At 39.8% G+C, this 24914-nt stretch overlaps 1 protein-coding gene across 7 annotated transcripts in view; it reads right to left on the reverse strand.

Annotated features, from left to right (window-relative positions):
• Positions 1-24914, reverse strand: part of DLC1 (DLC1 Rho GTPase activating protein) — a 262569-nt gene that overhangs the window by 88569 nt on the left and 149086 nt on the right. The window contains exon 1 of one of the 7 annotated variants that reach the window (XM_013366617.3): positions 7869-8194. The exons of the other annotated variants lie outside the window; for them this stretch is intronic. Within the exon in view, the coding sequence (XP_013222071.2) occupies positions 7869-7983 (115 nt within the window). The 5' untranslated portion in view covers positions 7984-8194. Of the gene's footprint in view, positions 1-7868; positions 8195-24914 lie in introns of those variants that run through there. 7 annotated transcript variants of the gene reach the window in all.

Below are 24914 nucleotides of genomic sequence, written 5' to 3' on the forward strand. Positions count from 1 at the left end.
TAGCCTTTGGAAATGGTTGAAATTCCTGTAAGTGGAATTCTATCATATAAAATTAGCGAACACATAAAACATAAAATAACATAACATAACATAAAATAACATAACATAACATAAAATAACATAAAAATAACAGAGATACTACACAGCTGCTTGGATCTGTATTTTTTTTGTACTCAGTTTATAGCCAACATCATCTTTAAAAGAAATATTCAACTAGTTCTTAATGTGTACCCTACGATATAACTGGGCTCCCTCCTGTGTCTGCTGCAATAGCAGCATTCCCTCAGAGTAATAAACATTCTCTATATGGCAATTAAGTTTAGGCATGATTGTAAATGCAAAGTTCAGGAGGTTACCATTAATATTATCTTACATCCTTATTTCCTGTTGTCTTCATAGCTTAACATGTTTATTCTTAAATTAGAACATAATTAGCAAATCATATAGCTCATTTTTCTGAAAATAGCAGCTCAACAAAATGTTTCCTATCATCCGGGGCTGACCTTCCCACAGGCTGCATATCCTTGAACAGCACATTGTAATAAGAGAAATCAGTTGTTTTGGATCTAGGCCAAACCCTAATTTCATTTCTCTGGCTGCCCCCCTGCTTTCCAGTTCTTCTCCCTGCTCTCCCCAGTAACACTCACATATGTGAGTTAGAGTTAAGAAGTTGCAGTTGGTAAACAAAACAAAGACAAAACTGCTAAGAAGTTAATGAAAACATCAGTAAGTCATAGCATCTGGATCTCATCATGCACCTCTGACGTAAGGAAGATGTCCAGATGTTAGCAGAACTGTAGCAGTTGAAATATTTTGTGAGCAAGCCTCCTTCCAAACAGTCAGACGCAAAACAGTTCAGCACTTTCAGCAGTTTTTGGGAATGTTTCAAGTATATAATGGTCTTTCAGATGTGCAAAATGTCTGCTCTGAGCTGAAAGAATACCCAGTCTGGGGAGCTGGGTCTGGGAATCAGGAGCCTCTGCTTTTGAGAAGTACATATGAATGTTCAAAGAGCAGGAGAAGATGAGGCCTCTCTGTTGTCTGTCATAAGGGGAGACTTCTAACAGAGACACAATGCTCATCTTGTGGTATCCAGCAATTAAGACTAGAGTCTGACAATATGCAGAATGACGAATTATGAAACTGGGCCCAGAGAGAGCAGACCATAATTTTCATCTTTCTCACTCATTTTTAATCTCTGTCTGACAATGTGTACTACATACAAGCCTTGCATGCTGAAAAGTATAAATGATGAGGCTGTTTTCCTAACAGGTAGTTGACAGGTGTGTAGTTTTCTTCCTTCCCCTCATGTCTAAGCTGCCTGATGGAACGGTGATATTTTTCATGTTCAGGTGCTCATTCTCCATTTGTGGAGTGACACAACCGCTCAGTTCCTCTCAGACATGTTTTGTGGGTTGCTCTGGGTGTGCACCCTCTCTCCTTGGCCCATACTCATAAAGGATCAGCTTGGAGTCCCCAAGAAAGCAGCAAAGATACTTCTAGAAATTCCTGATTGCTGAAGTATCCTGGGACTGAATTTCTCTTTTGCAAATATCTCAGCCACAGGACAGGACATGCGGGTGCTGCTGGCTGTTTGGTGCAGTCCTAGAACTGGCTATCATGACTATGGAAAAAACAGAATGCTGAAAAAAGGGTGTATTTCAATAATCCCCTCCAGCTGTTGTAACTTGAATGCATGAGGATTGTGTAGCAACCATTTTTATAATGTACTTAGCATACTGTGTATTTCTTATTGTAAGCTTGGACAGAATAGTGCCATTGTTGTAGTCTGATTACAGAAATGATGGTGGAGTTCCATGAAATAAACTTTAAAAATTTCACTAGTAGAGCAAACTGCGAAAGTTGCAAGTAAAAATTTCTGATTGTCCAGTCCACCTACACTGTAATTTAGTTCTGCTGTATGAAAATATCCATTACAAATACCTGAGGCGACAGAAGATGCACACTTTCTTTTTCCTGTTAGTACTACAACGTCTATTGGTATCAGACTTCAAATTAGAAGCACGAGGGTGTTGGAAACAACATTCCAGCAGCTGAAAATAAACAACACCAGAATCATGCTACAGGCAGCTGTGACCCTTCTGGCACTTCTCTTCATTTTCATATGGAGAGTGTGGAACTAAAAAGTTGAACATGGAATAAGAACCTAATGGTGCATCTAATTCCAAATGCCATTTTGAATGAGCATTTTGACTGCAGGACTTTGTCTTAAATAAATTCCAGTCATTCCATGATAAAAACGATAGCGCTAAAAAAGGCATCTAATACTCTATGAATCTCATTGGAAATCTAGGGTGGCAACATTTTCAAAAAATAGAAACCCTTATGCATGAAATTTATTATTTCTGACTATGTTTGATGTCTGAATTTGAAAGATGTGAAGAATTATGCTTCACGTTCAAATTTGTCTAGTATTTCTATGGATAACAACAAATCTCTTGTTACCAGAAAATTGTTTACCATTTTCATGTTTCTTTTCCATATATTACAGTCTATTTACAAGTACATATCAAATCAATACCTGATCATACTCTGCCTCTACATATAATAGCCTGAATAAAGCTATAGGATATTATCTCCAGATGAGGGGTCATTCATTCCTTAAAAATGCTGATACAGTCAAACAGTGACATATCTGAGGCTATGTATCAGGTGCTCTCAGGCTCTTCCACATACCAATTTTCTAAAATCTTATTTCAACTACATACTGTAAATCTATTTTCTCCAGTCTCAGAACAAAGCAAATAGTTAAAGCAGTAATTTGTCTTCTGCATGAGTATAAATTTTAGGGATAGGTAAAAATGTAATGAAAAACATTTTACCTTAGCCTGAGGCTTTAAAAATTTCCCAAGGATGAGAATTCCTTTACTTATTTCATACATGTATATAAAATTCACAGCTATTGCTTATACTCCCAGGCATATATATATATGTATATATATGCCTGGGAGTATAAGCAATAGCTGTGAATTTTTTAAGAATGAGTCAATCCTCAGATTTTGCAATCCATAAAAAAGTATGAAAAAGTATGTTTTAAGGCATCAGAGTTAAGGGGAAAGAATAAGAAAAAACAGCAATTATAAACCAAATGGAAATATAGGGATGCTGATAATGGAGAACAAATTAGCTACCAGCAAGAGCTGATTGTGTGTTGCAGATGGTCTCAGTGGCAAGCCATGCAAAAGACTGAGATGGCCAGCAGTAAGAGAAACTTAAATAATGATATCGTTCTAGCTAATAATAATAAGTTAAAAAATAAAAGGTATATTCAAAGGGGCCTGCAAAGAAACTCTGCATAAGTAGATTCAAAATTAACCCAGCCCTTATTAAACACATGAAAACTAGATAAAAGCTGACTGATAGTCTTGTGACAGGAATCTAAATGGAAAAGAATTGTTTGATGGAATACTTTCTCTGCGGTTGCAGAGCACTCTCTGTAGCTGCATCTTTAGCAATTACATAGACATACAGAATCTTTCCAGATGGTTCAAACACTAGCAAAGTAGGCATAATGAGTAGTCGTCTGTAACAAATCTTTGCAAATGAGTCATTTTTCATTTATTTGGCAATGAACAGAAAATAAAACCAAGAAAAACAAGACTGGCAAAACCCTACTTTATGTTTAGTGGGCCAAAAGGTACAAAATAAATTTAATTCTGGGGTGCATGAAATACTGTGAACTTTTAGTGAACTTTAATTAAGAAAAAATTGACATAATTGAAAATGATAAATGGTAAGTAGGTAAATCAATAATTTTGTTTGAAATAGGAAAGCTGAAGTTTTATTTTAAAAATATCAAACAAGTAATGTTTTTCCCTAGACTTTCAACGACTACATCACAGCAGCAAAACTGGTAGTAATTCAATAAAGCTAGACTACCTACATTTTTTTCCTTTTTTTTTTTTTTCTTTTGGTCTATGATAACAGGTACTTTGGAAGATAATTTAGCTTTTTCGTCATTAAAAAAAAGTTATAAAAGAGGCATATGCATAGTCTATTGTACTCAATGCCTGAACAAGTTTTCTAAAAAATGCTGGTGAAAATGAAACACACAAGATCTTTCAGATGTGCCATATGGTGGACATAACGGATCTTAGTATAGTGCAAATAAATGCTACACTGGGCCATCTACAATTTATCATGCAGATAATTCAGCCGACAGCGGAGGCACTAGGAGAAATCTGTCTACAATGTTTTGAGGGTATGCAGGTTTTAGAGCTGAGAATGATGCCTGCAGGCTCTGGGGAAGCTCACCCTGTGCTGCTCTCCCTCCTTGTGCATAAAATCCTGGTCTCTGTTGAGAGGTCTGTCCACTGAAGAAGCCAGAATGTGCTTCCCTTCCCAGCTGAGGATGTGGCCTGACATCAGTAAGGGGAATAAACTGGGAATTCCCGAGGAAATGTTGCTATTTGTTGTGAATGCAGTAACAGGAAAAGTTACAATTTTCATGTTGAGCATTTATGAAATCTGGCAACTTGAGTCTCGTTCTCTCCTCTTATTCTTTGCTGTTCATTCCATTGCCCCAAGTTGTATCCCATCTCAACTGGGTAATTTTGACGTCCCTGCAATTGAAAATGCTTCCTTTGTGTTTAGTGATTTATTTAGTGATTAATTTTCCACATTTTGAGGTCATTAGGTGTGACTATGAGTATGTGTCTAGATTGTCTATGTAAAGTAGGAAAGAGAAGTCACCGATTGGAAAACCATGAGCAGCGCTGCCATCAAAAGTAGTTTGACCATGATGTGACTGTGCCAAGCTGCATCGCACTGCTCCTCAGGACAGCTCTTTTGCACACCGCTACAGTACCTCACCATATTCATACAAGTGTCATTGCCCTCAGCTGGCTGAACCACAGGCTGTTCTGCCACATGATGAGACAGCACATGGAATAACTCAGCCCTGGTGTTAGGGTTCAAAAGCAGCGTGAGGCTGCTACTCTGCAGTTCTCCATCGTGGCCAGGGCAGGATGGCATGCAGAGGTGATCTGAGAGGACCCTTCACCGTGCCTGCTCAAAATCAAAACATCTCTAGCTACAATCTTTGAGTTCCACGCAACTTACATAGTTTTGATACTTTTTGCCCAAGAGTAATGCTACCTTTCTTTTGTGTCTTTAAGACTACAGGATCTAATGGAAAAGATGTTTTCCACTATATTTTCCCAGGGTATTTATAGAAGGTAGATAGTATTGCTTATTCAATTATTATATCAGATTATATTGCATGATTTGCTATTTCAGTGCATAAGCTAGTAGGTTTTTTTAAAGGCAAAATATTTTTTAGATTACTTTTTCTTGAATATGCTATCAAGAATGCATATTTCACATTTTCTTCTTTCTTTTGCAGATATTGTGTTCTTTTTCAAAGGTGTGTCTTGATAACACAAATTGCTGATCTAAGTGGATTTCTTATTTCAGTGTCATGACCGTCCTTTTTCATTTTTAGGCAGTCAGCAGTTTAAAGTGCTGATATTCCAGAGAACAAACAGAATAGAAACACAACGTGTTGCTGTTTTGTTTCTCTTCCTAAGTCTCTGTTATTTGTGAAGTATTTTCAGGAATACATGCTGAGACCTACTTGAATTACATACTGAACTGCTTATTGGGGGCTTAGCCTGATGATTTTCTGACTTTCTGACTGACAGCAGCCCAAATATACTAGTGGACTGACAAGCCTACATCACCAGCACAGCCTGGAAAATGAAACTGTCACTGCTTTTAAGGGTCCTCTAACATCTAAGCCTTGTACTGATAAAAAATGTGATGGCTCATAACCATCTGCCAAGTAGAATAAAAACATGCCGACCCTTATCAGTGCAGCTAAAGAGGCTAAAGGGTTCATGTTCACTCCTCGTTTCTAGGAATGTGACAGAGTCTCAAGAAATATAATTAGCAGTTGTCTATCCCCCAAATATTTGACAATCATATGCAAGGTTAAATATATACATTTATCAAGGCTTTTTTGCATCCTGATAAAACCTACATACTTTTAAATGTAGGTCACATACAGAAGTTATAAATTACATGTCATTATGTTTTCCTGTGTGAACTGGTGAAAGGAAAACAATTTTACAGAAGACAGTTGTTAGTAGTTGTCTTATGTGGACACAGGCCAGAGGTACTTGGAGTCTGTTGATGCAAATGCCATTCTGAACTTAACTATAAATTAAAAAGCTTACTTTGAAGCATTCCCATAAACATCTCTAGCAGGTGGAATGGAAACGAATACCAGGGTAAACAAGTGTCCAGCTGACCAGGCAACAAGCAGATTAAACAAAAGCTGATTTGGCCCCACCAGCTTCTCTTTTATAGATCTCTCTAACATCTATGCCTTTTTACTCTGACTTTCTTTCCTCTTGGTCCTGCTTCCACTGCAATTTCAGCAACATCCCAACATCAGGGCCCATGTTGTCACTGCTGCTCCATGCCCTGCAGTCTTTAAGCTAGCAAAGCAGTCCAGTTTTCTAACTCTAACCTTAGAGAGGTGAAATGGACTATCTGCCCAGTTCAGTTTGCAATGGAAAAGAGGCTGATGTCTGGCACTTTCACAACACTGTCATGTTTGTGACTTTACTGCTGAGTACTAAAGTAAATATAGTGCCCCCACCTCCTGTGATCATGAGACTTTACTGTAAAACAGGGGTAAAGCTGAAGTCCTCTGCTCAGGACATTCACTGTCCTTTGCCATTTGTGGGAACAGACACAGAATTTATCCATCCACTAACACAGTGGGCAGAACAAAGTTTTTATGAGTTGCTTTAATTTAAGGCAGATTTCTGCCCCCGGTTTCTTTATAGGCCATGGGCACTCACTGCCCGATTACCTGACATTATCCGTTTTGGAATTAGTGCACCCTCACCAATGTCTGCTATGCACTTAGCTGCTCTTATTTCTCCAAAACATGAGTGCAGAAGAATGATGTAAAAGTTCAGTTTACATTAGTGAGCCATACGGTCTCCCTCTTGGTCATCTCATTCTTGATCTTATCGTTATTCACATTTCTCCTCCCTCCTTCCCTCCCCCTTGCGCCCCCCCCTCCCGCCCCACTTCCCGCCCCGGGATAAACTGACCCCACTGTAAGTATACAAACAAACCGAAATGATCCCTCCGGCATGTCACGCCCATTGTACATTTCTGCTGCCTTTTCTGAAACCTCTAAATGCTGCGATAATATAAGTAACAACCCCAGCAGGGTGAATGAGAAGCATTCAATCTAACAGACAGAAAATAACAGAAGAAGAAAATAAAGCGAGTTAAATTATCTTCTCCTCCAGCCCTCTATTATGGTTTGTCTCGGGTTTTTGAGTCTTTGCAAGTCAAAATAAAAATATGAACTGTAACCATATAGTTGGTTGGTAATTTATATCTCAGAAGCCTAGCTCTGGCATACCTGACACTCACTTGGAGCTCATAGCACTCAAATCCTTGCCAGAGGAAATACCAGTAATCGCTCAGTGCAGAGCCCAGATATTCCAACTGACACACTCCTTGGCTGCAAAACACTCCGTAACGCAACTCACTGGAGCACATCACAGCAGTAAAGCACAGGGTCTGACCTAACAACAAAATAAAACGCTTCAGCACACTTCAGGCTGAGGAGTTTGCGCCATAATAACAGAACAAAATTCACTGCTCCTTTTCTTTTAACTGATGTTTATCTCATCCAGTTAGAGGAGCACATATAGTCCCACCACGGGCATAGCACCAAAGTAACACGACACAGAAACAAAAGGCTGGAGAAATACTTAAGAGGTGACATCAATACATTATGCAAATGATTCCAGTAATTACCATTATTGATTATAGTCCCTTACAAATCTTAAAACATGCTTATGTAATGTCCTTCTCACCTGCCAGTCGTCTGTCTCTCGTGTTTTTCCAGATAACATCCAAGGCTCTAGCAGTGGAGTCCCTGATATGATCACTAAATGATCTTCTGAGAGGGGCTTTCACTGGGTGATGCATAATGCAGATCGATCACACATCCAGGGTCGAATAGCTGTATCCTGGCCTCAGGAAAAAGGGCATTATTTGCCTGGGGATCTGTCTGAATTTCTTTTCACCAGGCAGGCAGGTTGTTACTTTATATAATTTGTCGTCAGCCTCGTGGAGCTTTTCCTTGAAGAGTCAGGCATTGCAGTTCTCACTGCGGATGCAGGAAAGCTCAGACTGCAGCCAGCCTACTGGAAAGCTGCCAAAATCTTACATCTGGAACAGTTTACAAATGAGCTAACGATACAGTCATTTAGATTTGGGGCTTTATTTGTGGATATCTATAGGATTCTAGCTTCCTGTTTAATCAAATAACTTACCAGACACATACTTGCATGCTCATTTATTAGGATAATATTTCCTTGCCTAACTGATATTTCAGGTAATCTTTCACGATTTGACATGAAAAAGGTAAGAAACAGAAAAGAGATAAAGTAATTTTAAGTATCTGCAGTTCAGGTATTTTATTTTGTCACCATATTTTTCTTGTGTATCACCCTATCTGTGGCACAGAATAGGGCCTGATTCTGACTTCCCTGCACATAGTACTTCATGCCAATGTCATAATGAAGGGATGGAAATACAAAATTGACAGAAAAAGAGAAAAGCAGAAAAAAGGAGAGGGGACTAGGCCTCCTCATCTTTGCTGAATGGAAAAATAAGGTCTCATTTGTAAAATGTTTATGCATGTAACTGAGATTAATAGTCACAGTAAATGAAACTATTTGACCTTGCTTATTTTTACCTTTTTAATTGATTACTGTGTCCTGTGGCTTCCCTGAGGGAGAAAGGGAGGAATAAAGGGGTAGCTGAGGCTCCCCTCTCCTCTTCCTAGTATTATGCATGGTGACGTGAAAAGAGGTGAGAGATCCCAGCCTAAAAAACTAATCACCTTTGTTATCAGGGGAGGCAAGAACTGTTGAATAAAATTGTCTTGTTAATTTGAGTTGGAGCCCTTAATTTTTACAACAACTACAGCTATTAAAATCAGATACCATTATTTTATTGAGAACAATTATGTTATCATTAAAATTGATTAACTTCTCACAAGGTTGGCACATACAGATCAAATTAAAGAATCACAAGTTTCAGCTTATGGATTTCCACTCCCTTTGAATTCCTTCCCAAGAACAAAACAATTTTTCCTTTCATTCTATATTAGATAATTTATTTCACACATTCTTGTTGTTACAACTTTTTTTTTTTTTTCCAGTGCCTTCTTAGTTCCCTTCATTTTGACTAGTCCACATTTTCTTTAAAACAAATCATGATCTCATTCATTCTGACAATGAAAATAAATTTACAGGATTTGTAATAATGTGACTGAGAGAAGAATTGGCTCACCATCTATTTAATGCAGGTCACAATTTCTTCCTATCTAAGCCTTTGTTTTTTATCGTTGTAGAGCGTCTGCAAACACTAATGTCCTGTGTACATCTTTGAGCGTAACCAACAGCAGCAAGTGATCTCTAGAGTTTGCAATTGCTTTCGTCATTACATATCTCCTACTTTTGGTGCCTGGATAGAGAAAGAAGCAGCCAACTCTCTAGAGAAATTCAATATGATTACACACCTTTTTTTTTTTTTTTTTAAATTATTCTGGTAAAACTTCCTTGTAAAGCAATTGACAGTGCTTACACAGGCAAACAGAATCACACAGAATCACAGAATATTAAGGATTGGAAGGGACCTCGAAAGATCAAATTCTGACATGATGACCAGAGTGTAATCTATCTATCTACTTTGAAACAGGTATACCCTATTCAGTTGAAATATGCCATTGTTTCTATTAGTGAGCAGCTCAGAAGACCACTAGTTCATTTTTAAATGAGGATGCAGTAACCAATATCTAAATCTGGAGCTGAATGTGTATAACTGTATTTCAGCTAAGTACCACTATCAGAACAGAAGGCAAGGAGGGAGAAGGTAGTCTCAGCAGATTTTAACTACCACTGGCTATGTCTGCTTTATCAACAAGGTGGCTCAGAAAGAGTGAATTTATACAGCAAAAGAAATGGTAACAATGTTCTGATGCATCCTGAGGTGGTGTTAATTTGACCTAGGTCTACCTGTGTCTCGTGAACAAAATAGGTCCACACTGGGGGTTGGAGGTCACTGGTTCACTACCAAGGTGCGTCTTCTGGCTTATTTTCATCTGAAAGCCATTCAGTTCACATGCTCCAAGACTGTATGGAGATATGAACCAAAAGGCAGTGCTGGTAGAACCTGTTTAAAAGGATATGTCTGCTCCAGGCTAAAATGTCAATAAAAACACACCCACCTTTATTGATCTTAGCATCTAAACCAACTTTTTAGAATTTTAAAAGAAGAGAAGCAATATAAATTGCTAATTAGAGTTTAACTCTTTGAGAGTTATTGTGAATTCTGCTACACATGTAGACATGTCACAGCTCAAAATATTTAAAAGTCAGTGCAAACAGTTCAACAAAATAAGCTGGAAAATGTCAGAATGACCCAAAAAATGGCAAAGGAGGAGTAAAGATTATCTGTAACAAATCAGAGGGAGATGGCTTCATATGTAAATGGATAATCTAAGCAAGATTGTGTAAGAATTTAACTGAATGACAGAAAATTCTTAATGGACCATGGACAGGAAAACTATTAGGTATAGATAGGCTAGAAATAGACAGGCAGTAATACATTAATTTTAGAAAAGTGTAGGCTAGTGGGGAAGATGGCTAAAAGGAAATACATACAATCAAAGGAAATCTGAGATGCATGATATTCACTATGGTCATAAAATGAGCTAAGATATTGCCATGCAATATCAAAGTATAAAATGATTTTTAAATCATGTTAAAAGAAGGCATCAGATCTGAGCTGTGTTTCAGTTTTTATTCTTGCATTAGTTAAATAACACTCCTTGTGGAACAATGCACTCAGTTTTGGTCTGGACCTCTCCATACCCAAAAGATGCTGCAAAGTCATCCACAAAATCCAGTTTGCTGGGATACCAGCAGTAGCTCTTAGTTCTGTTCTGGGAGACACCCATACGTTCAGGGAAAAGCTGCTGAGCTGCCATGGCTACTGTGCAATTATCTGATGCTCATGTTGAGAGCACTACACTGTGTCTCAGGCAAGCTCCTCTTGTGTTCCCAGACACGGCTCTTGTGTTTGGAGACAAGTTACTGCCCAAATGATACCTGCCCTTGTAGACATATTTCCCTTTCAGCTCAGACATATTCTCTCTCCCCTTTCAGGAGAAACTTTTTTTGCGGAGACATCTAGCTGAATCACAGGCCTGCAGTTACCTTCAGATTGTATGGAAAAGCTTTCTCCATTACTCTGGTAAACTCATGCTCAACAGTCTGAGTTGGGAGAAAATGCCACTGGTGCCAGATACTTCTGTACAGGTGAATCTCTGATGTTGGTCAACATGACTACATTAGATTAAGTTATGGGGAAAACTGAAACCAAACAGTTAAACTAGAGCACTGGGAATGACATTAAAGGAAAAAGGTTTTAATGGTGAGATTTACAAACTGGCAAAGATAACATTTTCAAAGAAAATGGCAAAACATTTTGCTACTCTGTTTGAAAATGTACTGGAAAATCTTCTGAAAACAAATATCTTTACCTGGGGGATGGTTATTTTCCCTTCTGTATGTCACCTTTACAATTCACAGTTAGCTCTGTACAGGTGCTACAACAAAATGCATGCAAAAATAAGAAGCATCTAGGTAAAATTTTTGATGCAGCTCTATCTCGGCTTCACTGTGTCTGGAAACTTAAGGAAGACCACCAGCAGGCACAGGTTCACAGGTTTTGTATTTGAATAGTACTCATGGTGATCACAGTCACAGTACAGTCAATATTCCAGCTGTCTTCCAGAATCGTTCAGTATTTCCTGTTCAATGGCTGAGATTAAAAAAGCCTAAAGAAATAGTTATGGTCAAAAGATAAACTGGATGGATGAACAAATATGTGTGCTGGGCTAAAAATAATATGATGGGATTCTGAAAGAGAGGGGCCTGTTGCTGACAAGAGAGGAATGCAGCAGCCAGCATTCAAGGAGAAAGGTGACAGTACACCCTCAGGAAAGAGGCGGCAGCACACGTGCGGAGCAGCATGCATGCCCAGGGTAGAGTCTCTGTGGAATTTCAGAGGGAAATATTTCTGGGGCCAGATCCCCACCTGCCGTTCCAGCCGTCCTGGAGCCAGGCTGAGCCCCGTCCTCCCAGTGCTGCCCCAGCCATGACCAGCCCTGCTGCCGCTTCTCCCAGGACAGTGGTTTCCCTGTTCCCTGGGCCTAAGCTGCCTCTACACTGCATCCACTGACTTCACCCACTTCTCTTTTCAGAAATGTCTTGTTAATATAAGCAAAGCTGTGTCTCTCCAACCTTCCTCCTGAGGCTGGATCTACTTATAAAGTACCACACATGGTTCTTAAACATGCCGTTCTTAAACCAGCCATGGGCAGAAGGCAGAGGCTAATTCCTTATAACCTTAGCACTCCTCAGCAGTTCCAGCTGATGGATCTAAGCTTGCCAAACATATCTGTTTTCTGTCCTTTAGTAGTTCTGTCCATACTTCCATCTGCAAAGATAACGTTAAATATCCTTTTTCCTCTCTAAGGCAAAGAGCAGACAGATTGCATCAGGTCCCAGGATGGACAGGAATGGTGATCTCATTTTCAGTTCTGGCAACATCCAGCTACTAGGAAGTAAACAATTATGCAAGTCTCACTCTCTTCAGGGTTGTTCAAAATGCATCAACTTCCCTTCTGAGTGTTTACGAATGTGCAAATTCTTATGTTTATCTCTGGTTCATCTATGTGATTCTGGTCCCTTGAGTATGGAAGGATGTATGCATCCAAAACATGCACAGCCAGTCAAAGACACATCATTTTTCAAAAATGCTGTCAGTTTGAGGTTTGTTGTGACTTCCATAATGGCTGTGACAAATGGTATGGCAAATTCAGACCATCTTCACTGGGTGGTCTATGCAGCTTGCTGGATCTGATGCATGCGGCCATCTTTCCCCTTGTTAAAGAAACAGAAAGGTAATGCCATAGCTCTCCAAAGGTATTACAAAACAAAAGAGTGATTTGAAATCAGAATCGCATGTGTCACTGTTTCATCTCTCAGCAAATGTCTCCAAATGCTATCTAGGAGACCAGACTGGGAAACGAGTCCTTTGAATTTTGGCTTTGACATGTGCTGCTTTCCAAAAGAAAATCTGGTACTGCAATATCTACAGTATGTGAGACATCTGATACATGTCAGATCTTTAGACAAGAAGCAGCCACCAACCAGAACAGAATGTAAAGATTTAGAGAAATTCCTACAGAAAGACAGGCAAATAAAATGTACTTTGTTGAAACAGAAAAGTTTCAATAGAAGCTTTTCAAATTTCAACAAAATGCTTGATATGACAAAGCCACATCTTTAGGCAATTTGATTTGGTTAGGAAAAAAAAATCTCTGTTATTCCATCAGATAAGGTAAAAATATTCAGAGGTTTCCTTTAGCACATAGATGTCCTTTGTAAAGGTGCACCTGGGCAATTTGTTTGTCCCATGGACTACTTCCCAGTGCTTAGCTTTCCCCATGCCTCTTTAGGGAGCAGCCCTGGGAGCAGTCTGCAGGTGGAAGGACTTGACCTTACAGTGGCAGCCACATTCTGTCATTGTCATTTCCTCCCTCCCATCATGGGAGGAAGAGGAATGGGTATGTAACACTGTGGTATTTCCAAAGAGACACTTCAATGAAAAAATCCTTCCATAACAAGTTTTGCTTTTTTGTTCCAAATTGAGAATAAAAACTTCAGAAGGACATTATTTTTCTCATTTCTTGCACTAGGAGTGAAAATTGACATGTTATGGAAGCCCAGACCTGCAGAGTGGGAAGGCAGGCAGGGTAGGGGTTATAGTGAAGAAGACTATTTTTTCTTCCCATGTTTTGACCTCCTACTTACTTGGTACTGAATGAGAACATTAGGATTCTTTCTTTTGTCAAGTGTCACTGCATGATAAAGATAAAAGAAAGTAAAAAAGAAGATTAGCCATGGAAGGAAGAAAGCATAGAACAGGTTGGGAGTCTTCCCAGCCCATAGACCGAATTTGTCTGCTCTTTGGTGTATCATGCCCTCTCCAGCCTCTCAATTTCTTTTACTCCTTTCCAAACTCCCTTACAAGTTATTCCTTGCTGCTGCTTTTCTCTTCTGCCTTATAAATCCTGTTTAATTGTGCTTTGTACAGTTTTGTCCCCACCTCTGTTCCAAATATGTCCTTCTCCATCATCTGACCTGGTTCCTACAGCCAGCTGCTCTCCTGCATGTTGCTCCCTTCACTCCTCTCTGCTGGGGTGAGCAAGGACTTGTTTTATGTTGTGTTTTTTGCCACTGTTAGCATTGTGGCACTAGACAAAATAGACTGGAATAGCTTTGCTTCCTGAGCTCAGCGGGAGCTGCACATAAGATTATAAAAATTCGTGTGTTTGTTGCTACAAAGGTGCTGATGATGGGAGTGCACAATTCAACCCTGTGTTACTGTGTGTCCCACCGTCTTTTGCTCTTTGAAAGTGCTCTGTGCCACATGTCAACACCCTATAGTTAACGTCTAGCAGCCTAGAAGCTAAATAGCTGCAGCTGGGAGAAAATATAGTTAACTATGTAACAGAGGAAGTTTCCTGAGCTTCCTCCATGGATGGGAAGAATGCACTTGCTTGCTGTCCCTGCATGGTCTGCTTCCCCACAGTAGCAGAAGTGGGGTGAAGCACCAAGGGCTAACCTCCTTTCTCCAGGGTACAGTCATTGCCTTTCTGCACACCACTTTTGTAAGCTGTGCAGACCCTGTACCCTCATGCCATGGCACAGACCTGTATTTTTGAAAAAGTGTGTTTAAGTAGTTGGAAGGAAAATGCACAAAATCCACGTTCCCTAAAAGCTGCCCATGATGCCGGTCACAATGGCTGCTCTTGCTTTCATGGACTTTTCCATACCTAAATATTGGAGACATCTTTTGGTGAAATATTGGGAAGATCTTGTCAAATATCTACCTTATTTGCATTTTCTTGTGTGCTAAATACATGGTTTGCGTTTATGTAAACTGAGTAGAGCAGCCTTTTATTATACATTTATGAGTTTCAAATTAAACATGATCCAAAATAAATCCTGACAACATTTGGTAAACTTCATGGTGTGATTATGGCCCTGCTTTGCAAATAGCCTTATAGCTTAATTGGAGTTCTGTGCACTTCAAAGTGTAAGCTTATCTGGCTGTTTCTGAACTGCTGTCTCACTATCGCTGTATGCTCCAGAAATAATAAATAAACCAACACGAGAAAGTAGAAAACATTTCTAACCGCAACTATAAATACAAAATAAGAAGTAACAGAATAACATGAAAGAAGATATATTTCCAGTTTCAGTTATAAACTACCTTTACGTTACTAGAAAATCCAGTCTTACCCCTGCTGCCAACCGTTTTCTGAAATACTGTATATTAATGAGAAAAAATGGGACATTTGGTGAACACTAGTGACAGAGTTTAAAATTCAAATGAGAAAGTAGGTGTTAATACTTCAGTCTGTTTAGCCATATATGAGGCACCTGCCTAGAGAAGTTTATGGAAGTATTAATCTGTAGGGGTGTCCAAACACTTCTAAATATCTAATGTGAGCTGTAGAACTTTTGCAGTTACAACTCTTTCACACAGAATAGTTGATGGCAATAGGCTGTGAACTAGGATTAGTTTTCAGCATTAGCCATCTCTCATGCTTTACCACAGCACAATAGTATTAAACAACACTGTTTCATTTTCCTTCACAGTGACCTGGCAGGCAAATGGCTCATATTGAGATCTCTTTTTGTCAGCTGAGTAAAACATTACAGTTTGAGTGGCCCCATCCATAGAATTAGGACAGAATGAATAAAATTTCACAGAATAATATACATTACTTAAGGTACTTCTTTTTTTCCACTGGAAATGCAAATGCAGCTCTATGCAAAATCACAATAAAAGAAAATTGCAGATTCCACAACCAACCAACCAACAAAACCAAAACAAAACCAAACAGCCAAACACTTCCCAAACTGCCTACTCAAATTCTGTCTCTATAATCTTCTTTTATAATTAGCAATTTTCCTTCCTTGTCTTCTATTTTTTTCTCTCACTGACTCTCTCCTTCCCTCTTTCCTGTTTATGTCTACCCTGTCACACTAAGATGGGAAGTTCCTTGGGTTAAAGGTCTTCCTCTTTAGACATAGCTTATACAAAATTGTACAAAAAAAAAAAAAAAAAAAAGAAAAAGACGTTAAAGCAACAAATTTTTTGAGCTTGTCTGCAACGAATAATGTGAATATCCATTGTGAATAGAACTAATTTTCTTGTAAATCATGAGTTTAAAATAATCTAGTGGTAGCTGGCATCTATGTATGGAGCAGTGAGCAAAATGCGAGTGTGGAGAGTGTTATGTGAGCTGGAGTCATCTAAGTCAGAGGGTGAGCAGGAAGATAAGTCAGAGTACAGACTGAGATCATTCTGAACAGAGCAATCAAAGAGCAGCAAGAAATTTTAAACCAAAGAAGAAGTCAGAGTGCTTGCAGTGCAAGATGGAAAAAGCTCATTCCTGAGAAGATTTAGTGAGGTTTAGGGGGCTCATGTAGGTCGTCTTCATTAATACTGCCCTGTGTAATGTATGCTTTATTAAGTGAGGTAAAGAGGCTGAACCATCCTCCTCCCTTCTCATCTCTACTGCTGCCATTGCAGCACTGTGAAACACAAACTCTACAGGTTTGTTTGCCATGGTGAAGACAAGCAGGATGTAAACCTCTGAATTGATGGTTTGTGGCTTCAATGGTGGAGAAAACAGGAGAAAAACTGGAATTTTAGCAGGAAGCAGTGACATAGGAAGTAGGATGCAAAATGAATAGAAACTTTTGGATAGGTATTAGAACAGACCCTCAGTAGATTTCAAGATTTCACTAATTAAAGCACTGCTGGACAGTTTGTGAATGTTACGTTGTCCTTGCTCTATTTTTATGCAAATTTTTATTTGTGTAGTTAGATTGGCGATTTATTTTTAACACCACCCAACTTCCTCAGACTCCTGGTTTCAGTTTCTGATATCTGCCATACTTTAACTGTTAGTCCTGGAATTGTCTGTAACATAACTTCTTTGAGGTGCCTTATTTCTGTGTTCATTTTAAATCCAGTACTTTGGGGGAAATGAGTGAAAGGATATGTCATTTTCTTGATGCTGAAAAATGCTAGCAAGTTTTCCTTGAACCACTGATAATGATATGGTATAGGAATTTCCTCTTTTGTAGACTTATTCCTTTTTTTCTTCTTTCTGAAAATCCATTTGTTGCAGCCATTGACAAGGCTCTGAGAAACTCCTTTTCACAGTAGTTTAGCAGCATAGGATGCTAATGACCAACAGTCCAGAAGATATTTTCTCATCTGGGGTAGGTGCAGCCTGGGAAGTCTTTGCAAACACAGCTCTGGGATGCTGCAAGCCCTGCAGCAGGCTTCATTGACAAGAGAGACAGTCGTGTCTGGGCTTTTACTGACCCCACTGCTTCATCTCACTACTGGGTGGAAGACGGTCCCTCATCAAATGTAATAAGGAATGAGAAAGTTGTGCAGGGGTTGGGAGGGACTTTGGTATACACAGCTTTGTGAAGCAGAGGATCCATCTACTATGGATTTAATGCCTCCTTTTTGGCAATTAAAATTCAGCTATTACATAGCTAGATAGAACATTGTTCATATATTACCCTGATGGAACGGAATAAACATTGGAATGGAGTAAACATCACTTTAAACAATTGTTTTTGCTCTGAACAGAAGAGCATGCACTCTTGGGGTCTTTGCTGTTGACATTCTTGAGGGAAGAGAGGCCCTGCAGAGGGATCTGGACAAATTGTAGAACTGGGCAATCACCAACTGCATGAAGTTCAATAAGACCAAGTGCTGTATTTTGCACCTGGGACACAGCAACCCTGGCTGTACATACAGACCGGGGAATGAGATGTTGGAAAGCAGCTCCACAGAGAGGGATCTGGGGATTCTGGTTGATGGCAAGTTGAACATGAGCCAACAGCATGCCATGGCAACCAAGAGGGCCACCCATGTCCTGGGTGCATCCAGCACAACATTGCCAGCCGGGTGAGGGAGGTGATTGTCCCACTGTCTTCTGCACTGATGCGGCCGCACCTGGAGCACTGTGTGCAGTTCTGGGCACCAAAGGATAAAAAAAGATATTAAGCTACTCAAAATTGTCCAGAAGAGGGCTATGAAGTTGGTGAAGGGTATGGAGAGGAAGTCTTATGAGAAGCGGCTGAAATCACTTGGTTTGTTCAGCCTGGAGAAGAGGAGACTAAGGGGAGGTCTCATCGTGGTCTAGAGCTTCCTCACAAGGAGAGGGGGAAGGGCAGGCACTGATTTCTTCAGCAACCAACGACAGAACCCAAGGGAAAGGCAGGAAGATGTGCCAGGGGAGGTTCAAGTTGGACATTAAGAAAAGGTTCTTCACCCAGAAGGTGGTGGAGCACTGGAACAGGCTCCCCAGGGAGGTGTCACAGTCCCAAGTGTGACAGTGTTCAAGAAGAGACTGGACAATGCCCTCAGACACATGGTGTGAACTGTGGGGTTGTCATATGCAGGGACAACAGTTGGACTCAATGATCCTTGTGGGTCCCTCCCACCTCAGGACATTTTATGATTCTATGATTCTGCTGCAGATTTTTTTTTTTTTAACTGGCTACAATTATATATAATGTATAATTTTTAAATAAAAAGAAAAACTTATATACTTCCTTAAGTGTTGCATGCTGCTTTGTAGGATGTCTTTCTTCTGGGGTTCATAATTTCAATTGAAGTCTTGCAGTAACTGCTGATTTTAAGTTCTAATGCCTGATCTTTCAGAGATAAAGAATCTAATGTTTCACTTCACCTTTTGTAAGGTTAATGTGTCACAGATGCAAGTTAAAGCTTTATGGGGAGTGTCAAACATAATTATCCTGAAGATTAAAGCAGTCATCATATCAACTGAAAGATACATTCTGTTATCCATAATAAAGCCTTTGTGAATAATGAATGTACACAGCATACCTTAAACACTTACGTAGGAAATCTAAAACTCCAGCTGAAGTTATTCTTATATGTTAATATTTCATATTTACTCCATGAAGTTAGCAACAGTATTAAATGAGCTTTTAATGAGACACTCTGGTTTGCTATTCTAGGAATTGGATTGCTTAACATCTTTACATAATTTAGGTCACAGCTAATCAGCCAGAATTACTTCTCCATACACTTAATTGTTCTTGCTGGTGTTTGATTTTAGACATCACGTATCTGCCATCTGGAGCATCACTACACTGCACAGAAGATCTTCACTTAGGGTCAGGTTACTACAATGGTGTTGATGACTGGCTGGGAAAGAACTGTAAGCTTGGACTAGCTGGTTTCAGAACCAGGAGGCTGATAGGATACAGCAGTACTTAGCCTAACTTTTAGGTCTTAGGCTTATCTACTGGCTGGCAATTTCCCCTGATTTATTTTAGGAGGACATTTTATTATTATGTGTTCGCTCAGGTTCAATGCAAGGTATCAGTGGCTCTGGAATAATCAAAATTAGGCCTGGAAAAACATGAATATCTAAAACAGGATCAGCAACACATACACAGAGAAGTTACTTATAGGTCTTTATGTGTAGTAGAAGCAAGTAAGTACAAGTGTTTCTTTAAGTACTTCATAATGGAAGGGGTGAAGGAAACAATTAAAGAGCTGGTGAAATAATGGAGAAATTATTTAATATTTATGAGTAGATGATGTAGAAACTCCTGTAAAAATATGGTAATTGCAAGAAGGGACTAAAATACTCCCCAAAGAGGTTGAGGAAGGAAACAAACAAGAAGACAAAGCACACATCTGAGAGTGACAGGTTAAAGTAATATTTTAAAGGTATATTTAGTAAAAATAAAGTATTGCAGTAATGATGAAAGGATATATATCTCAAATGTTTGACTGAAAACTGTGGCAAAATGTACAGTGTTTCTTCTTTAGTCTTCCTGATGTTTTAATCATAATATTATCTATTTTGCTCACCTATATAACAGAAGAAAAACAACTATTATTTACATTCTCAGTATTTCCATAAAGAAAACCCAGATATACTCTGTTTGGCACAAATGCATCTGTTCTCAAATGCAGCACGTAGATTTAGCCTCTCTGGTATTACGAAGATGTCAACAAGTTCTGAAAGAATTCAGATAACAGCAACATTAATGATTAAGGGCTTGAGAGTTTGATTTACGAGGAAAGATTAAAACATGTTCAGCTTAGCCAAATGACAGCTAATAATGCAAAGGGAGAGTAATGATAACAGCCTACAAGTATTTAAAGTGCAAGCATACCAAGAAAAGAGTGGCAGTGTTTAAGGTGGTACAAGGTTTCAAAACACTGACCTGACACTGCAGAGAGTGTTGTGTTTGTGTGGTTCTGTATGTTTTTCCTCCACACTAGGACTAATTAATCTGTGGAGCTTATGTAAGGACAAAATAAAACATGGGAGTATAAATCAAGGAAAAAAAAGGTGCAAATGTAAACCAGAAGGATACATTTATCAGCAATGACGCAGGTCCTCATTATAGTATAAGCAAGATCAAAATTGAAATAGCAAGATTTAATGACCGATGAGCAGAATACAATACTATAGGAAGCATATATAAATATCATAGTTTGTACCCTCTTTAGAAATAACCAACCCTGAAAGTAGGTTTGTTTGCTCAGAAAGTTTTGCAGCCCCTTGATAACCTGCTACCTCTTCCCAGTGAGGAAGGACTTGCTGCCCAGACCTAAAATTTGTCATATCAAAACTTAAGCCTTATGACTGGAAATTGTTCTTCTGATTCACAAGCTATAAATGTGATTCTGTATTCCTTTACGTCGTGTGTTAAATGCAGAAATACAGCAGAAAAGGACAAGATGAAGGAAATACCAGGGGAGGGGGAAGAAATGGGAGAGGTTGGAAGAAGTGTCAAATATGCACCTGTGCTAGAGAGTACCCTGAGTGCTCAAGTCAATAAATCTCAGCTGAGAGTTTACAGGCTGTGAATTTCATTATTCCTTGCAGGTTTTCTGAATATCTTTCCTAGGATATTTGTATCACAGAACATTTAACTTGATAACAGAGCTCTTATCAAGATGCTTATGACTGTCACAACTGACAGTCCATCCATAACACCGAGAAGAAAGCTGGAAGGGTCTCCATCAAGCTCCTCTGTCAAAAAGTCTCTTTCCCAAACTCACACCATTGTGCTGCACACAAAATCTTTTCTGATCATCTGCAAACTCCAGAAGAACCTCTTGTCAGGTTTGCATTTTCATTGTGTTTTTTCCAAATATTAGTATTCAGTGGGAGCAGCAAGTCTAAATCCCTCACAAATGTTAAAAAATTCCACTTTAAATTAATGCCTCCAAGGAACCCTTGGTGTGTAGGGTGTTTCACAGAGCTGGGTTAGCTATGCTTGAGGGACAGCGGCAGAAGCTTGGAGACGTCATAAATGAAGGACTGAAAAACAGTGATTCTGCCACGCTAAAGAGGACTACTGTAAAATTTTCTGGGAAAGGGTAGGCCTCGCATCTATTTTACAAAAATTCATCACGAAGTTTACCAGATTGTTATATTTGCACAATGTCTACTGGGCATTTGCTTCCTCCCGGTCCTCTGATCCTTAGCAACAGATAGAAAGGGGTTGCACACCAGCCCTAGTTCTGTTGCTTCTTTCATGTGACTGATATGACATTTCCAGAATAACAGTGGTCCTGATTTGCCTCACTTGTCTCTTCCCAGGCTCAATCCAAAGCAGAATCTCCACAAAGTTCATGTCATGAACATGGAAGACTTTAGTTCAGTTCTCACTTTGTTTTAAAAACTGGAGAAAGAAATAGAACATAACAAGATGTGAGGACTTCAGACCATGAAATGACAGCGCTACCTACCAGCAGATGAAAGAAGCTCAATCAAACATCATCATTGGACTTTCGCCTCATAATTTTATATTGACAGACAAGCAGATAATTTCCCTTTCTTCCTATATGCCATATATGAACTAAATTCCAGTGTTTCATGAAGACGGGGAACCAGATAGCCTTTGTAAATCTATTGGCGAACTAACTCACCTATAAGGGCATATATAATTCTCAAAATACTTTATTTCATCTGAAATAAGGGCAGTGTACAGGCTAAAGGAAGGACGAAAGCAGAGAATATTGTTTAAGGAACATTATCATAACTCTGGATTTTTTAATGCCTCAATGAGTCATAGAATAATCACAGAATCATAGAATGTTGTGAGTTGGAAGGGACCTTAAAGACCATCTAGTTCCAACCCCCCTGCCATGGGCAGGGACACCTTCCAGTAGACCAGGTTGCTCAAAGCCCCATCCAGCCTGGCCTTGAACACTTCCAGGGGTGAGCCATCCTCAGCTTCTCTGGACAGCGTGTTCCAGTGCCTCACCACCCTCGTGGTGAAGAATTTCTCCCTTATATATAATCTAAATTAACCTTCTTTCAGTCTAAAGCCATTACCCCTTGCCCTGTCACTACACGCTCTTGTAAAAAGACCGTCTCCAGCTTTCTTGTAGGTCCCCTTTAGGTACTGGAAGGCTGCTATAAGGTGTCCCTGAAGCCTTCTCTTCGCCAGACTAAAGAACCCCAACTCTCTCAACCTGTTCTCACAGTAGTGGTGGTTTGGCCCCCCCATTATCTCTGTGGCCCTTCTCTAGACTTGCTTCGTCAGGTCCATGTCCTTCTTATGTTGGGTGCCCCAAAGGTGGATGTAGTACTCCAGGTGGGGTTGCATGAAAGCGGAGTAGAGGGGCAAAATCACCTCCCTCATCCTGCGCACACTGCTTTTGATGCAGCCCAGGCTTTCTGGGCTGCAAGTACATATTGATGAGTCATGTTGGGCTTCTCATCAACAAACACCCTCAAGTCCTTCACTGCCAGGCTGCTCTCAATCCATGTGCTTAGGATTGCCCTGACCCATGTGCAGAACCTTGCACTTGGCTTTGTTGCACTTTATGAGGTTTGCACAGGCCCACCTCTCAAGCTTGTCAAAGTCTCTGTGGATGACAACCCTTCCCTCCAGTATGTCAACTACACCACACAGATTGGTATTGTGGGCAGCCTTGTTGAGGGTGCACTCAGTCCCACCATCTGTGTCACTGACACAGGTGCTAAACAGAGCCAGTCTCAATACCGACCCAAGTAATGTCTCTCATCTCTGATCTCCACTTGGAGATTTAGTCATTGACCAGAACTCCTTGAGTGTGACTGTCTAGCCAATTCCTTATCCACCGAGCGGTACGTCCACCAAATCCGTGGATCTCCAGTTTAGAGACAAGGCTGTTGTGCAGGACAACACCAAATGCTCCACACAAGTCCAGATAGGAATGACGGGAGACCTCCTAACTCCTAAGACCTCCTAACAACTACCAAGCTAGGGAGTGCAAAAAAGGCTAGATAAGTGTGAAGCTGAACTTAAAACAGAGAACTGAACTTTGTATGCACGTTAATAAAAAGGCCCCTCTCAGAGAAGTGTGTGTAGGAGGGCAACTGGAATCATGTATGTTCATGAGATCTGTTGCATTAGCAGCAAGCACATGCTGACCTTAGGCCCATTCTGCTCCTCCTTGCCTGAGAAACAATGTGCTGGATTCCTGTTGGGCAAAAAATGCTGACTTATTCTGAAACGGTGTCTAGTGTTACTGTAAACACACACTGCTTTTACAGTTCCCAGCAGAGTGCTTTCTGCATGGAGGTTACATGATCTTTATACTCCTGGCAGGAAATAAAACATGTTAACGGTGGGTACCTCTGTTAGGAACAGTAGCCCTTAGCAAGAAGAGAAAAGACTAGAGCATAGTAATATATCAACGGTCTATGCAAAGACATGGCTTGCATTGTGAATGTGTGACATAATTTCGGAAAATTCAGTCCAGCAGGAACAAATCAGTGGACTAATGCAATGGACACTCTACAGGTGGGAGAGTCCCAAAAGGCAACAGAATTGAGGCAAGTCACAGGTTTTGTACCAGCGGAGTCTGGATGAGGATCACTGTGTAGCTCATATAGTTAGCTCAGGACCATGTCAGCACAGCAAACACAAGGGTAGGAGGGGGGATGTTTAGTCTGCAAACAGACAGTCTGTAACAGTCTCAAATCTCTGAAGGGAGTCCATAGTTGCTGTTACATACCAGAGACTGTTGTAGTAGCTTTTGAATGGCCATGTAGCTGCTTCAAGTCCTAATTCTACATCAGTTAGAATTGCATCTTAGTATTTAAGTACATTTTCTATGCCAAATTCTCTATGCCTGCCTGCATCTTGTACAGCCTCTTTAAGACATTTATTTCCTAAGACACTAGCAGTAGAAAGCTGGAAATATGTGATTTCTTTCTTCACAGGGTTTTTGCCTGTGTTTCTTATTGCACCAAACTCTTTTCTTATTCAGTACTAGGGCAACTGTTTGCCCAGCTTTCTGAAAGCCAACTCGCTAAAACAACATAGGTTAAAAAATAGATAGACTTAATGCAAATCATTTTGGTGATCCAAATTCCTGGACTTAGAAGGCAGTGAAATACAGTTGGAGAAGCAACACTATGACTCACCTTCAACTCAAAGCTCTCTTTCAGGCAATTACAACTTTCAATCTGTCTCTGCAAAGGTGAATCACAAGCTGGCCCACAGAATACATGAAGAAGGATGTATATTTTGCAAGCATAGCAGATTCATGCATAATGAAAACCAGGAATTATTGCCTGAACTGTAATCCAGGCTATAAATCACATTTAAAAATTGTCAGCGTGCATTTGAACAGGAATGCACATCAAGATCCACATTTAAACAATTGCCACAAGTTCTAGGGATTCA

This window comes from Columba livia, chromosome 4, assembly GCF_036013475.1.
Source record: "Columba livia isolate bColLiv1 breed racing homer chromosome 4, bColLiv1.pat.W.v2, whole genome shotgun sequence".
Lineage (NCBI taxonomy): Eukaryota > Metazoa > Chordata > Aves > Columbiformes > Columbidae > Columba > Columba livia.